Source organism: Artemia sp. Qi Xiang Cuo, chromosome 11 (assembly GCF_049724085.1).
Source record: "Artemia sp. Qi Xiang Cuo chromosome 11, ASM4972408v1, whole genome shotgun sequence".
NCBI lineage: Eukaryota > Metazoa > Arthropoda > Branchiopoda > Anostraca > Artemiidae > Artemia > Artemia sp. Qi Xiang Cuo.
This window is the reverse complement of record NC_142804.1, coordinates 33,524,258-33,540,613: the sequence shown is the minus strand read 5'-3', so window position 1 is coordinate 33,540,613 and position 16,356 is coordinate 33,524,258. Positions and strand designations below refer to the sequence as shown.

The window sequence follows — 16,356 nt, the reverse complement described above, 5'->3', positions numbered from 1 at the left end:
TAGGCGTTTACCCCCCTGGAAAATACCCACCCCCGTGGATGATTGTTCTTCAGTCACTTTTGATTTATAATAAAAAGGACTAGAACTCTCAGTTTCTGATCGAATTAGCATCCTCCGAAGTTTCTACGACCATGAGCCTAGGTGGTGCAGTCCCACTCCTATACGGAATAATTTCTGCTCATTTTGGGATTAAATGTTACTCTTTACTTTCATAATAACAGCGTAGACCAGAAATATTACCGGAAATCAAGAGGTATTAAATATCGATTTGACGTTTTTTATGTTTTTTAAGGTTTTTTGTACCCCTCCCCCCTCCCTCGTCCAAAAAAATAACACCCCAAACAAAAGTCCTGGATACGGCCCGGGGGGTAATAATCAATTTCTATCTCCACCCTCCCCTTGTCTCTCTCTTAGAACTAATTCTGTATTTATCTGAGGGCTCAATGAGAGTTGGAGTGTTTTGACCTTAAAATGCAACCTTTGAGGTATCTCCCTTCCTCCCTAACAAGCCAAAATATTTTTGGTCTAAACACATTTCACTGTCTAGGTAATGCCCCTGTTGTTTTACAATTCCAAGCATTTGCATATAAGAGATCTAAAATTCTACAATGGGTTCTCTGATGGTGTTGTAGCTTTTTTTAAGATATAATCCCCAGGGCGGTATCCAGGACTTTTTTTTGGGGGGGGGCACATAAAAACTTTAAAAACACATCAAAAATGTGAAGTTGACATTTAATCACTCGTATTTTCTGGGAATATTTCTTGTGTACGCTGTTATTGTGAAAGTAAAGAGTAAAATTAAGCCCCGAAAGGAGCAGAATCAATTTTGTATAGGAGGGGGACTTCCGCTTCCTTATCCTCGCCTCTACCTCATGGTCGCAGAAACTTCGGAGGGTGCTCATTCCGTCAGAAATTGAGAATTAGTCCTTTATTTTATCAGTCGAAAGTGATTAGAGACCAACCAAACGCGGTGGGGGGGGGCGGCTCCCGAGTTTGATAATGACGGTATTCGGATTATCGTTTATTATTCTTAGGAAATGTTATGCAAATGATTTTTCTTCTTTTTTCTCTTTTTTTATGCTTAGTGGGAAGATGCATGGAATATGTCTTGTTTGATTTTTTTCTATTGTCCACCGTAAAAAGGGGCGTATCTTATGTTTTACCGGTTTTACACGATAGCTGCTGAAAGATTTGAATAAGAAAAATTTTACAAAAATTGTAATATGTAGCTGAGTAATATGACCTTCATTTCGCACGTTAAATTTTGTTGGGTAATATTTAAGTAGCTAGAATTATTGCAACATTGTTTGTCTCCAATCGTTTCTGGTCTGTCCTAGAAACATCAATTTCCCCTATTTCATTGCCACACATTAAAATTTCTCTATTGGGAGCTGGATATTCCCCTTTTCTTGGTGGCAGTGTGCCACGCCTACTTATTACATAGTCATCATTACAAAGCTTTTGTAGCTCATCGTCTTCAGTTTCTTTCTCTTAGTTTTTTTTTTAATCTAACTTCAAATCCGCGTTCTCTTTTATTAATTGGGGGATTAAAGAATGGAATATTTTAGATAACTAACAAAAGTTGTAGTATTTTGGTTCATTTTAAGAAAAAACTAGAGAAATATTATACCCAAATCATGAGTTTTAGAAATGTTCGGTTTCCTGAAGTTTTATTACTTTTGTTCTTCTTCTTTTTTTTGTGTGTGTGCATTTATTATTATCTTTCGCGTCTGAAGTACAATGAGGCACTATCTCTTTTTCTTCTCATGTTAATTACGAGTAAGTGTTTCCCACCCCATGGACAAGTTTTGCTTCTTGGGTGGACTTCATTATTTTATAAAATAGATTTAAGTAAAAGATCCTGCAACAACAAAAAGTAGTCAAGAGGTGTTATCTGGGGGGGGGGGTAGAACGAGATTGCACCCTTAGATTTTGAAAAATGTGTTTAGGTTTTTCATTTCAAAAACAATCTTCAGATTTGGAAAAGAAATGTTTTTGTATCTTGATTAAAAAACAAATCTTTGCCCACCTCCCTACATTTCAGTGAATTGGTGATATTACAAGTAGTTGGCTCATCGGTTGACACGTGAAAAATGGCTCATTTGTTCTCATATGTGCCATTCTTTTGCAACGGATATTAAGCAAGAAGAGAAACTAATTAGCCGTTTTTTTTTCCAAAAGGTAATTATTCCAACCAGAACAAATGAAGGCTATAAAAAATGAGTACGCTGAAACGTTCAGGAAATTTCTCCTTACGCATGAATTGGCAAGCACGGAGGTGGAATTCCCAGTTCTAGTTATGTAACCAAATTTCCAAGTATTAAAACGAGGTAACATGACACTATGTCTTATCAAAATATGAGACCACTGGAAAATGAATATCACCTTTAATTAATTCTTGGAAGCTTAAAAGTTGCAATTACCGAGTTTTCGATTTTTTTTTTTTTTTTTTTTTTTTTTTTTTTTTTTTTTTTTTTTTTTTTTTACCAAAGATTACATTTCAAGTTTTTTACTTCGTTGTTTTGAATTTTTTTTTTGTGCGTGTGAGGTTTTATGAAAAGTAAAATTTTTAAGTTTAGGCTAATTTTTAAATTTAATCTAATTGTAAAAGTAAATTTTTTTTACTGAAAAAAAATGTATTTTGAAATCTGAAGCGAGTATTGGTTCCAGTAAAGGGAGGTTGAATCTATTACATATGTCGTTTCCATAGTATATCCCTGGGAAATTGGGTATTTCGGCCTAACCAACGATCCCTAAGAGCTCCTAGTTGATCGGACATCCAAGCCCAAACATGGCCGCCTTATTAAAACCTGTCTCTGAACAGTGGATAATTTGCTTAATCTTGGAGAATTGCCTTGGGACTTTGGGGTCGATTTTGACCTCGGAGGCGAAGTTGGTAGACCTTACGACATATCTTAAAAAGAAGATTATCTCAAGATTTTGAGCCGGTATCATCAGAATTACAGAGGTGGGTGGGTATCAGAGAAGGACATGGGAGGGAGGTTGGTTGTCTTTGAATCAAACTTGGTCCTCAAAAAGGGCGCTAAAACTTACAATTTTCAGTTGAATGAGTCCCTCCTAAAGTTCTATGACCACCCTTCCCTACGAAGTGACTTTGAGGAAAACCTTCTTGTCTCTCTTCGGGCCCCGTTTCGGATTGAACAAATTTTTGTCTATTTCTTCTTCCGCGCTGGGGTCCCCTTAGCCCAAGGGTTCAAGAATACAAGTTTTGAGGTTATTGAAAAAAATTCTGGGCCTTTTTTACGCCCAAGTTTTGGGGGAGGGAAGACTGGCCAAAGGGCTTGCATCTGTAAGTTCCAGACTGACCAGTGACAGTTTTTACCTGTATCCAGGCCCCTATTCCTTCTCCCAGAAAGACATGATTTCCTTTGCCCAAAAAACGATCTCTGAAAGTTTGGAGACAATTGGACGCCCGAGATCGAACATGACCTTTTGTTCCAATATAAAGCTTATCTGTAAGGGGACCAAGGGGAGCTATTACCCTCCAATCGTTTTTACCGGCATTAAAGGCACTAGAACTCTCAATTTCCAATCGCATGAGTCCCCTACCAAGTTTCTACGAGTACCTATTTCGCACGAAGTGGACAGGGGAAAAAAATAATACATTGAAGGCTCGTGGTTCTTTGTTTATGCAGCGCTACTGCGGTGCCTCTGATATGTGTTGTAAATGTAGCCGACAGCGATTTTTTTGTGCTACAACGAAATATTTATGATTTATTATGTCGTTATTTTTCAGTTTCTAGGGTTCTTTTAATTGATGATGTGACCGGTAAACAAACTGTTTGTCAACCAAGTTTCTGTTACTGTAGTTATGAATAATGGGTTCTCAAAACTAGTAAATTTAAATTTGTGTAAAAACTGTAAACATGTCTATTGGTGCTTCGGCTAGCAGTTTTAGTTTTGGATATTCGAAAAGTGATATTTGGGATATATTTTGAAAAAAAAAAATGTTCCGTACGACTAGTTGTTTTACGCTCTCTTAAGAGGGTATATACAAGTCGGTCAAAAATCAAATGTTTAAAGCAAAAATACAATTTGAAAAGCACCGCATATATGCTCTCAAGAAAAATGCAACATCATTGCCGTTGATATTTTCAACTCGTGCAACAGAACAGCTAGAATAGCAGAACTTATATGGAATGAAGATGGTAGAATCATACTAATAGATTATTCATTTAGACCTACATGTACTTCCAAGTAATGTTACACTTGTGGCAAAACATGTGTTCTTGGATTTTTTTTTTTTTTTCATAAAAATGTATAAAGAAAAACTAGTATCACTTTAGGGAAATTATCTTGGCAAAAGCCAATATTTAATATTGTGATTTTCAAACACGGTTTTTCTTCTCAAACGCCATAAATGAAGCCATATAGGAAGGTCCAAAGTCAGTTTTGAGACAAAATATTGATACCTAAAGTTAGATCTGAAAAGGTCCATCTGGAGGAGCTGGAAAATAGTGGCCTAAAAATGCACTTTTCTCCAGTTTTACACACACACCCCTCCCCCTCCCTTCGCCAGATAAAAAGCTTTTATCACCCCTGATGGTTGGACCTGTTTGCGCCTATGATTATATTGGTCCGTTGGAGTCTCGAAAATGCACTGAAAGCACGTTTTTCAGTCGAAGGCTAAGCTATTATATTTTGTCCTCAAGAAGTCTAGACAGTTTTAATTTTCAGGGAAAATGTTTGTATTGAGCGTACCGAAACGGATGAACTCTTGAATCAAACGTCACATGTTGTTGAGACTGTGCAAGAAAGTGAGTTCCAAGCTGAAATCAGCACTGGGTCAGATGTCATCGATCTTGATGAAAGTGGGGAAGAAACTGGCGAAAGAGAAGCCCGGCAATTTCAGTCTCATCTTAGAATGTCCAGCTGTCAGGAGACAATTTCGTCTTATGTGTGCACAACAAGGTAATATATATATATATATATATATATATATATATATATATATATATATATATATATATATATATATATATATATATATATATATATATACAATATTGTAGAATTTTTAGATTACTGTATTTATAAGGCTTGGTCAATTCAAAATTGAACGAAAGCCTTTACCACTCTTATTGCTTCGCATAAACTTAGAAATGGCATAAGCATAGCATAGCATAAGGCTGTACTACCGCATATTGGACTTCTGCCATAAAAAACGCGTTGATGTAACAATTTCCATTAAAATGAGCCCTTAAACAACTCTCTATGATGTTCCAGTGCCATATTAGCAGCGGAGGAAAAAAGAAAAAAGAATAAAAGGGGACACATAAGTGTTTTTCATGCAAAAAAGGTATTTTCCTTGTCGTTGAAACCAGGGGACTGCTAAGTTTCATGTATAAGGTCCTTAGCCATGGTGATTACAATGGTGTGCTTTTGATTTCCATCTGATTTGGTTTCAAAAAAATTAATTTTGGGTTACTATTTGCTAAGGTTCATTCTTTACTAGGTTGCAGCAACCACTGCAACCTCGATGTCACACGATGATTTTGTTTTAATGTATAATCGTTTATCATACACCAAAGTTGCGAAAAGAAATATTTTGTTGTCTGGAAGGTGAATGAACAGCGTTACGATAACAGTGAATAGCATGTATATTGTTAGAAATGAAGCTGAAACGAAAACCCTGGAAAGTAAATTTATAATAGATCATTAAAATATTTTTTTGAGCAATCTTTTGAGTACACGATTCATGCAATGAAGGTTCATCAGTTTTAAGCAATATTATAAGAGAAGGCATAGACACTTAATCAGTGACTGAACAGGAAACCCGGTATTTCACATACACAATGAACGTAAATTTACACAAAAAGAAATGAAAAATGGACACAACAAAAATGAAAAACTTTGCATAAAGTAAAAGAGGAAAAAACAAAGAATTGGAATACGAACTGAATAATAAGCATACCACGTTAGAAATCGACTATGAACATTGATTAAGTCGGACCGTATGAGGGAGAAGTTGAATTACTAAAGACTAAGTAAGTTTACAAACACCCAGTAAATACAATTCGAAAGGAAAGAAAACTAACTGCTCATTTAAGCAATTTATCAAAAGCGAGCGAAGAAAATAATAATTGGCACATTCAAAGAGGTGACTAAGAGAAGGCATATTGATTGGATTTTAGTTCACCAAATTGAGTTCTTCGTTCTTCATTGTTTACCTTTCGTCCCCCTCCCTTTTTTGCTTGCTGGTATGTCATCACATTCAAAATAGCTCGTATTTGCGTGATCACGTTATGGTCACATTTTACTAAAATAATTGCTGTAAATCTCTAGTTTTCTTAATGCTATTATAATTAGGGTACAGGCCATTATTATACTAAACTACTTATTTGGTTACTGGAATTATAACAATGAACTACTTCCAAAAAAAAAAAAATTAAAATTTTTCTGGACAAGTTTCTCAGATGTCAAATCAGTCAATCCCACCTTTCAAGGTTTTTGTTTTGTTTTTATTGCCATTATCAAAGTACTTGAGTAACTATCTTAAGTGAGGAAATTTGTAAGGCCAATCCAAAAACCTGAGGATTAAAGTTAGATCCCAAAAATGGTCATAAATATTTTGGCTATCGGCTACTATTTATTTGTTTAGAGCCAATTTAGCTTAGTTCATGCTAAACAGTATTTAAGCACAAGCCATATGAAAACACCAAGAACCATGGACATTTTTTACACCAAATGATCCTTATATTAAAACCAGACCTGGCAGTGTATCCTGTTTTGGAGTTCCCTGTTGATCCTAGTTAGATTAGAGTCACTTTAAATTAGTGTAGTTCCCTATTCTCATTAACATCACCATAAATTGCAGTCTTGGAAATTGAGTTTTACACTCCGGCAACTATTGAGAAGATTTTTTTTTTTTTTTTTTTTTTTTTTTTTTTTTTTTTTTTTTTTAAGAAACAAGTGTTGTCTGAGATTGCACATACGATTTGTCTTTGGTGAATAAGGAATCATAATGGAAGTTATGTATCGAGTGATTATGACGAGGAAAAGAAAAACTCTAGGATGCGCATGGTGAAACTTAAATTTGAGCAACCATTTTGGTCTCTGAACGCCTCATATTCAGTTTTGGGACAAAGTGGGAAAATTGCCTCATCAAAAAATGGGATAACTAAATTCTCCAGGTTTTGCTCTTATGCCCGTAAAAATGTCATGGCTTATTTGAGAAAGAGTGGATAATCTGGATCCTTGAAAAATACTCCTGTGCAAAACCTACCCTTTTTCCACAGCTTTTGGGGAAGCAAACGCTATTTTTGTGGCGGGTTGAGGCTTGGATCGTGATGTTAGAAATAAATGCAATGGAGCTCTTCTATTTATAATAAAGGTTATTTTCAGTTCCTTTGGTATCGGTCATATTCTCGAAAGAAATTTAACTCAAGAAGAACCCTTTTATGAGTAAGGGACATTTATTCTGGACAGTTGTACTAGCAATTACTTGCAGATGAATTTAAATGTATAAAAAACCCACATTTTGTCTTGCTTTTTTATCAGTTTCATTTTTTTCCACCTATGTACCCAGGGTGTGAAACTTTAGACAAAGGACAAGCACAGTGTATGGTATAGCAAAGGGTTATAGCAATGCGAATCACAACAATCACTACCCGGATCATTACTAGAAAAAATATTTGGAGGGGGAGCAAGAGATTTTACCGACTGTCTGGTCATTTTTATTGACTATTTTTTGCCAGTAATTAGCATAGTGTCCATTTCGAATACAATACGTAAAATTACTGCACGATGGTGCGAAATGCTGATCATGAAGAAAATAAGAAAAAGATAGGAAATCTAAGATTGTGGAAATTTTTTCAGAGTTGTCCCTTTCAATAATCAGGAGTAATTGTGATCCATCTCCTTAAAGATCAAATCCTTGAAATCTTGTGATTTTTGAACACTTGGACTCTAGATACATTTTTGTATACCATTCTACTTGGTAGAATCACTGTTTCCGTTAACATTATATGCCATTTTCTGAAAAAAATAACTTCTTAGTTTTCCTACATGCTTTGCGAAAGTCAATTTTTAAAACCTGCTGTTTTGAAAAGATTTCTTTTGACATTTTAATTAACCAGAAAATATTAGGGTACTTTTGTAGAAAGCGATAAGTGCGTGAAAATTGAAGTTTCGTTAATGCTAATGAAATAAAACAAAATAGGAAGAAAATATAATAGTTTATGAACAAAATTAGGCTATATATTTGCAAAATTGGGGGGGGGGGGGTAAAGCGTAGCATATATTAAATACGTAACCTAACCTAACCCAACCTAGGTACCTGTTAGTCCCCCTAGACCCCAAAAAACTAAAGTTTAAATATAGTTTCTCGGAGTGAGAAACCTTTTGTAATGTCTATCTTTATAAAGCGTCTCATATAAGTACCGGGTAATCCGTATCTGTTTTCGCAATAGACTTACCGCTTTCTACAGAAGTAATAATATGCGCACTTAAAGAATTCAATGCGTCGGCAAAATTATTTTTTTGCATGAAAATACATATTAGCCGCTCTAATATTTCCTTTTATTTTGCTAGCAGTCAGAATCTGAATTTGATCACGTTACTACCTTTCCCAGTCATAAATAAAAAGTTTGCTAACCTTTGGGTTTTGGATATCTACCAGAAAGAAACCAAAGTCTTTGATATCAACTTTATGTTGTGTAAGCATTGAAGTCGTAAAAATTTTGAAGACTGATATTTTTAAAATATGAGTTGGGAATCATCCTTTTAGTTTTGAATGTGATAAGGAAGCTTAAAGCAAGTAAGCCCACTATACAAAGCAAAAGGGCAGCTACCCCACCCCTTAAAAACGAGCTAAAATATAAATAAAAAGTCAACTGTGTTTAATAACGGGAATAAATATGATATTTTTCTATCCAGTGGCATTTTTTTAATTTACACCTCCCCCCATGAATAGTTTTTGAAGCCCCCTCATTCTAATAATTTTTGCTGAGATTTTTCGATAAGAGGTCAATATTTTCTAGATCAGGGTCAATGGGGCCTGGTCCAAAAAACTACGCCATTTTTGAGAAATATTTTCGTACTTTATTATTTTTTCAGCCTTAAAGAGGAACTTTAAACCTGCTTATCCTACTTCAAATCGAACCCATGCTTTTTTGGATGGGACCCACAATCTAGTTAAGCTTGATTGTACTCAGTAAAGGTGTGAATAATTTAACAACACCAAACCACCGCTGATAGTTACTTTCAAAGTAGATGATCGTATTCTATCGGCTAAAGATGGCAAATTCAAAGGAGTTCTCAAATGCCTGGAACGTCATCGCCGTTTTTATTATGATACACTTTGATGGAAGAAAATGAGCATAGAAGCATCTTCGACTGACTTTTTTTTTTTTTATAAAGACTGGTTAGAAAGCTTTTCTAGTCCCGCCTTTAGTTCATATTTTATTTGTTTGCCAATCTTAAAAAAGGCTTTCTTGTAGCATAGATTTGCATGTAATTTCTAGTATGCATAAGGTGACAAGATGTCCTTTTGTGTATGGATTTTTACTATCCTTTGGAATCGTTAATCCACTTTTATTGGCTAATACTCCGCTAGTGTCGTCTGTATTAATTTAGTTAGGAAGACTTGCAGCATATTATCAAGTAATTCATGCAGTCGTATCCAGAATTTCTTTTTCGGGGGGAGGGGGGTTAAAAAAGGATTTTTTCGGGGGAAGGGGTTAACAAAAAAAAATTTAAAACGCATCAAAAATTTGTTTATGTTCATTTTTGTTACGTTTTTACAAGTTAGACAAATATTTTTGTTGGGGGGGGGGGGTTCAAACCCCCTAGCCCCTCCTCCCTGGATACGGCCTTGAATTCATGACACTCGTTATAAAATATAACAGTAGTAAAGGTTCTTCTGTTTGCCGCTGGGGTGTTTGATTTTATCCTAGGCTTCCGTTTGCCAATCATGAAACATGATTTGAATGTTGTCTTTTTTTTTAGAGTTAGGTCAAATGGGAAGAGGAAGACATATAAGACTAAATATTCATGCTGCTATGGCACTGTCAGAAATCCCAGTGGCATAGGATGTACACCAGGTATGTGCTTTAAAATACTTCAAAGAGACTAGATAATTAAAAACAAATTAACATTTCCCAAATATGTTCTTTTGCAGGTATTTTTGTTTATTGTCTTTAGTTTGTTTTTGTTCTAGTATTACGGTGTATATGGGAACTTATTTGAAAGTTTTGTGAGAAAGTTCGTAAAAAAAAGAAGTTATTTGACAAATATAAGAAAATCAGTAAAATTGAAGAATTCATTAAACTTGCAACAATTACATTAGTCTCTGCAAAAACTAGATATCGGACACAGTAAGAAGGTTCAAAGCTGTTGAGAGCGAAGACTAGGACCCCCAAAAATGTTTTGTACTAACAAAAAAGAATTAAGCAACAAGCAAATAAACTATTTTTTTTTTTATAACTTTTCTGTACAAGTGAAGCGTAGCAGGAGGCTGGGTACCCTCTATCGTTGACTTTTGACACATAAAACTACAAGAAATGCATGAATAATTTTGTGTTTGTACCATTTCCTAGAAATTTTAGGTTGAATCTCACCTTCCTCCAAGTAAAGGTTCCAGAAACTGACCCTGTATACGAAATAGTATAATGACATTCAGATGTAACTTAGAATAACGAACAACTGAAAATTCCTCTCTGTAAGTTGGAATTAAAAGCTAGAGAGTTAGATTAAAGAAAGAATTCCATAAAAACCAAACTGCAGATTTAAACATTTCACTTGACCTGTTTTTTATTGTTTTTTTGTTTTTGTTTTTGTTTTTTTAGCTTGACCCGAGCCCTCTTCTTCAGTGATGGAAGACCTGCTGACTGAAAGGCCTTACTTCTGAGGCAAGAATGCAAAAAACGTCCAAAACTATCTTTAAATCAATCGCTTTAATTTAATTAGCCTATATAATTGAACAATCGCTGTTTATTCCAAAAAGTATGTTAAAACTTTTATAAAAATGTAATGTTTATCCGTTCAATGGCTTTTAAAGAAATTAAATATATTATTCAGTACGACTGCTCCAATAGATGCAGATTCAAAGGAACACTCACCATCAAGGCAAGCTCGAACAGAAAATACCAGTCTTTGGAAATAGACGGAATTTATTATGCCTATATTTAGTTTCACCTGTAATGTATAGGGGCAATTGCTTTAATGATAGAAAAAGCAATTTTCCTCTCCGTTGCTAATAGCCAGTCCCAGGTATTTGTGCTTCCTAATAATGCCATTAACCGTTCATTGTGATCATGAAACTGCTATAGTCTTAATTATCTGGTGAAAAAACGTCCATTCTGCTCATCAGACGGCTGAAGCACTACTTCTCACTTACGGTTGTCATCACGTGTCACTCTTTAGGTTGTGTGAGTAAGAAGTTTAATGAGAATATAACCATAACCGTACATTGGTAAAACGACTATTTGGCTAGTTTCATATAAATAATGCTACTATTCACGGCTCATTACAGCATCTGAGGCCGTATCAGTTGCTCAAACTACTCTTCCACTTAATAAATTCAAATTTTTATGTTTTACTCCCAAAAATTAAGTTCTGATTTTCTATACATCTTTTTTAAGGCTGTTTCCGGCCCATTCATCCTATCTTTTGTGCAACCCCATACGTCTTACCACGAATCGCAATTTTTGGCAACCTATCATCCTTCATTTGTAAAATCTGACCTATGCATTTGCGCCTTTCGTTTGGCATATGGCAATTCAGATGACTGCCTATATCAACCCTTTAGCAATTCTTCTTGGAAATGTTTCGCATATATCTCTTAGCATTTCGCAGTCGTCCTTGTTTTAGAGCCGCACTTGACCACTGTCTTTAGCTTCGTTTCAAGCATCCTAATCTTAGTTCAAAGACATGTATATTTCCGTTACCTAGCATCTTAGCCTCTTTTTACCTAGCGAGGCTATCTTCTCGTTAATTAGCATCAACGCTTTTTCCTCATTTATTTCTAATTGAAGCGGCTTATTATTCTTAACATTAATTTCCAAACCTTGTCATGCACCATGAATTCTCAAAAACTCCGAAAATGTATTAATTGTCTAACATTTTACCTATTAAATTTACTAATCCTATGCAACCTACACCCGTGGAACATCCAAAGAACTGCAAACAAATGGTACCTTTGCACGTTTAGGGGTCATAGAGACTATTACACCGTCTTCGTGCTTATAGACCAAATAACTTACCTAAGCATGCTCAGAAACATAATAAAGTCAACATGATCAGAAAATTTATGTCTAAATTTACTTACAAATAATTTTGTAGTTCTGTTTAGCCTTGATTTTTTTTTTTTTTTTTTTTTTTTTTAATTTGAAGGGGAAGCTGATAAAATTCACGACTGCTACTGCAACTAACAACTCACTGGAGCACCAAGTCGCCTGAGGCCAGCACAGCTATACACGCCCCTCTTCCATCGCAATCTATTTAAAGTCTCCTCTTTACCCTTCCAAGAAGTCCCCATTTCCCTTAAATCTTTCCTTGCGACATTGGCCCTAGACTGTTGGCCGACAAGGACTATCTTTGACAATATGTCATTCTTCATCCGCAGAACGTGTCAGCATTAGAATTTTGAAAATGCCACTTAACTCACAGTTGAACTGTGACGATGCTGCTTCATTCCATTTAACCAGTCTCAGTTTGGCATGAGAGTGGGTTCTTCAACAGCATATCCTATCAAGTTGACATGGGATTTATTCTTAAAAAAAAAAAATAAAGAAAGAAAGAAGAGAAGTTAACGAACTTTATTGAGCCTGAAGCTAAACTTATATTCCTTCTCAGAAAGTATTGTTCTAGAAATTTCCATTTTAGGATAGAAAATTGTAAAGGAATCCTTAACGAATTCCTTCTGCTGCAGCAACAAATGTCGCTACTAAGATAAACGTTTTCAGTTACTTTTGTCGATGATAGAAAATTTGCCCATACAATTTATTTTATACTTTCTTTTGTAGCTGAAGTAAAATCCTTGTCAGAAACTCTTTTGTCTGCCGGGGCAAGAAGTTTTGCAGCTGCAATTCAGTCCAATGCTGCCACTGAGCGAATGGGAAAAGGCAATTACACCTTCTTTGTCCCACTCGATGAAGTCAAGACCCCCGAGTTTGCTGAAGAAAATGTTGTCGTCGTTGATGAAGACGCTGTAAGCATCTTTCCGTACTTCAGTAATATCCGTGCTCCTAAACGGGGCTGAAGTGTGACTACCACTAACTTTAGCCTTTATTTACCGTTTTTTTCATTTTTGTCCTCTTAGGGATCATAGTACAACATTTATCAATTTTTGCGTTTGTTTACTATTTCTGCTATAAGTTTTAGCAGAAGCTCTGCTGTTAACACTAGTAGCACCAGATTGATGCTAGTCAGCTGGCATTGCTATGTCAGAGCTGGTATTGCTAGGTCTCCGAAATAAACCTCAATCGATAATAATAAATAATAATTGTACTAGCAATTAAGGCAACATAAACTTGATGGTTCTAACTAATACTATTTTAAAAATTATTTTTTTTTAATTTCAAAACGCACTATATGTAGCAATTTCCTTTAAAACGAGCCATTAAACAGCTCTCTATGATTATTCAGTACCCAGCTAGCTGAGGAGAAAAAAAAACGAAAAAAAGATGCCGTCGATGCAGAATATCGCAGTTCAAGCAAATTTGCTTGTTTTTCAAGCCAACATATTTTCTTTGTTGTCAAACAGTTCGTGGTAAAGAACTGTAAGTAAGGAGCGACCCGGCTCATTAGTAATCGAAACTCTAAAAAACGGAATTTTGATACCAATAGATACATTAAAAAAATCTGATTATTATGCTGATTCAACTATATAAGTTTTATGAAGTTTAGTCTTAACAATCAAAAGTTATGCGTCTGAGAAAATTTGCCTTATTTTTGAAAAAAAGGGGAAACGCCCCCTAAAAGTCATAGAACTGTAATGAAAATCATACCATCAGATTCAGCGTATCAGACCCAGTGGTCCTAGAATATCGGGAGAGGGCTTATTCGAAGGGTAATTAAAAGTTCTAGCGCCCTTTTTAAGTGACCAAAAAAATGGAGGGCAACTTGACCCCCTCCCACGCCCCCACCCTCAGGTGTTACGTGGGAGGATCTTTCCACGAAGTAAGTTTTCATAGGGGAAGGGACATTGCTATGAAGGGGGCGCTGGATTTCCCAGCATTTTTGAAAAAAAAACGATCAGAAATCAAATAATAAAGAAAAAAAAACTTTCAACTGAAAGTAAGGAGCAACATCAGAACTTAAAACGAACAGAAATTAATACGTATACGATTGGGTTCGCCCCCTACTCATTGCCTCGCTCTTTACGCAAATTTTTTTTTTTTTATACTTTCATCAGAGCTATTTATTCTAATTAACTTTGTGATTAAGGGGTCATTCTTAAAGAATTGGAACAAAATTTGAACTGAAAGTAAGGAGCAACGTCAGAATTTAAAACGAACAGAAATTAATACGTATATGATTGACGATTGAAGTTCGTCAGAACAAAATTTCGAGAAATCCATTTAGCCAAACAAAAAGTAAAATTAATATGCAAATTTCGTTTTAATTATTCATGTACGGTGAGCCCAAATAAAACCTGCATTAACTTAAAAATGTTCAGAAATTAAATAAAAAAACAAGTTTTTTCTAACTGAGAGTAAGGAGCGACATTAAAACTTAAAACGAACAGAAATTATTCCATATATGAAAGTAGCTGCCCCCTCCTCAAACCCTCGCTCTTTATGCTAAAGTTTGACTCTGTCTCACAACTTTGTTTTTTAAAACAATAAAAAACTTTAGCGTAAAGAGCGAGGGGTTGAGGAGGGGACAGCCTCTTTCATATACGGAATAATTTCTATTCGTTTTAAATTAAAAAAAACTTGTTTTTTTTTTTATTTAATTCAAGCCAAGAGACTGTAAGTTTCCTATATAGGAGTTTTGGACAATGCGGCTCTAATAGTGTAGTTTGTGTTTCGATCCGACACTATTTTTAAGAGTTATGAGCAAGGGCGCCGGTAGGGAATTTTCCAGGGGGGCCAGACGCCAAAATAATAGTTGTGGTTGGGTGACAGTTTATATGGTTTACGGCACCAAAATACGACCATACCCAGAAGGGGACGGATTTGAAGTCAATTGAAAATTCTGAGAAGTTAATTGATTTAAAAGTATCAGTAACTATATTTTAGACTTCCCAGTTGCAAAAGAAGTAATGCCACACGGTGGCAGTACTGGATTCAACCAAGTTGATTCACTTTATTTATAATGAAAGTAGACTCCGTTTGGTTTTCTGTAATTGCGTATCAGCTATAATGAGGGGGGGGGGAGGAGTCATTGTTTAGGTGGGGGTAGGGTTGATTCCTACAAAAGTACAATTTAATGGACAAACTGCTCACTCTTCATGAGGCTTCAGACAAATGTTGAAAGAGGTTGGGGGATTAGGAATTAACTCAAATGCTTCTATATACAGCTAAAATATTACATTTCCATATCTACCACCACAGAGGTGGAAAAGGCAAGGCAGGTCATCATCAGCGCCCCCCCCCCCCCGGAAATTTTTTTGGGATGGCAAATACTGCTAGGAACTTAGTTTTCAGCAATTTTAAATGATAGTATTTTCCTTTTTCTATTTATATGAAGTACTTTAATGTATTTAAACAAATGTATGTTATGTATTTATCGATGAGAAAATCCTATTGTAGAGGATGTGATGGCTTCAATTATGTAGAGGATTAAAAGTCTTACAGAATTTCCATCCATACGAACAATAATACTCCTTTTCATCCAACCGAAATTCTTTAGTAGTAATATTAACAAGGACTTTTCACCGAAGTTTCTATTCATCGCCAATATTTAAAGTAAACTCAAATTTTATCCAAAATTGAAATTACAACTTTAAACACAGAACGGTACTAATCAACTTACAGTTATTGATTCACACATATAAAAAGCAATTAACCAGGGATTTAAGGGACAGGTACTTCAAATTATATCTTGGTTAGGCCTGGGTATGATTTGGAAAACAATCAGAAATTAAATAAAAAAATTACTTTTCAACTGAAAGCAAGGAACAGATTTGAAACCAATTTTAAAAGATTATTGTTTGTATGAAGGGGGTTGTCTCCTCCTTAGTTCCTTACTCTTTAGTTTGAAGTTTTGCTTTCTTCCAAATTTTTTAAGAAAATTTGCAATCGGGAAAATAAGATTTTCAAAGCACTAAAAAACTTTTGTTTAATGAGCAAAGTGTTGAGAAGGGGGCAGTCTCCCTTATATACAGAGTAATTTATATTTGTTTTAAGTTTTAAACTTGCTTCTTACTTTAGTTGAAAAACCTTTTCT

At 35.1% G+C, this 16,356-nt stretch overlaps 1 protein-coding gene across 1 annotated transcript in view; it reads left to right on the top strand.

Annotated features, from left to right (window-relative positions):
• LOC148946905 (transforming growth factor-beta-induced protein ig-h3-like) overlaps positions 1-16,356 on the top strand; it is an 87,002-nt gene that overhangs the window by 45,323 nt on the left and 25,323 nt on the right. Inside the window, exons 4-6 of the mRNA XM_089096725.1 lie at positions 4,699-4,932; positions 9,970-10,064; positions 12,987-13,171. Coding sequence (XP_088952851.1) covers positions 4,699-4,932; positions 9,970-10,064; positions 12,987-13,171 — 514 coding nt within the window. The remainder of the gene's footprint in view (positions 1-4,698; positions 4,933-9,969; positions 10,065-12,986; positions 13,172-16,356) is intronic.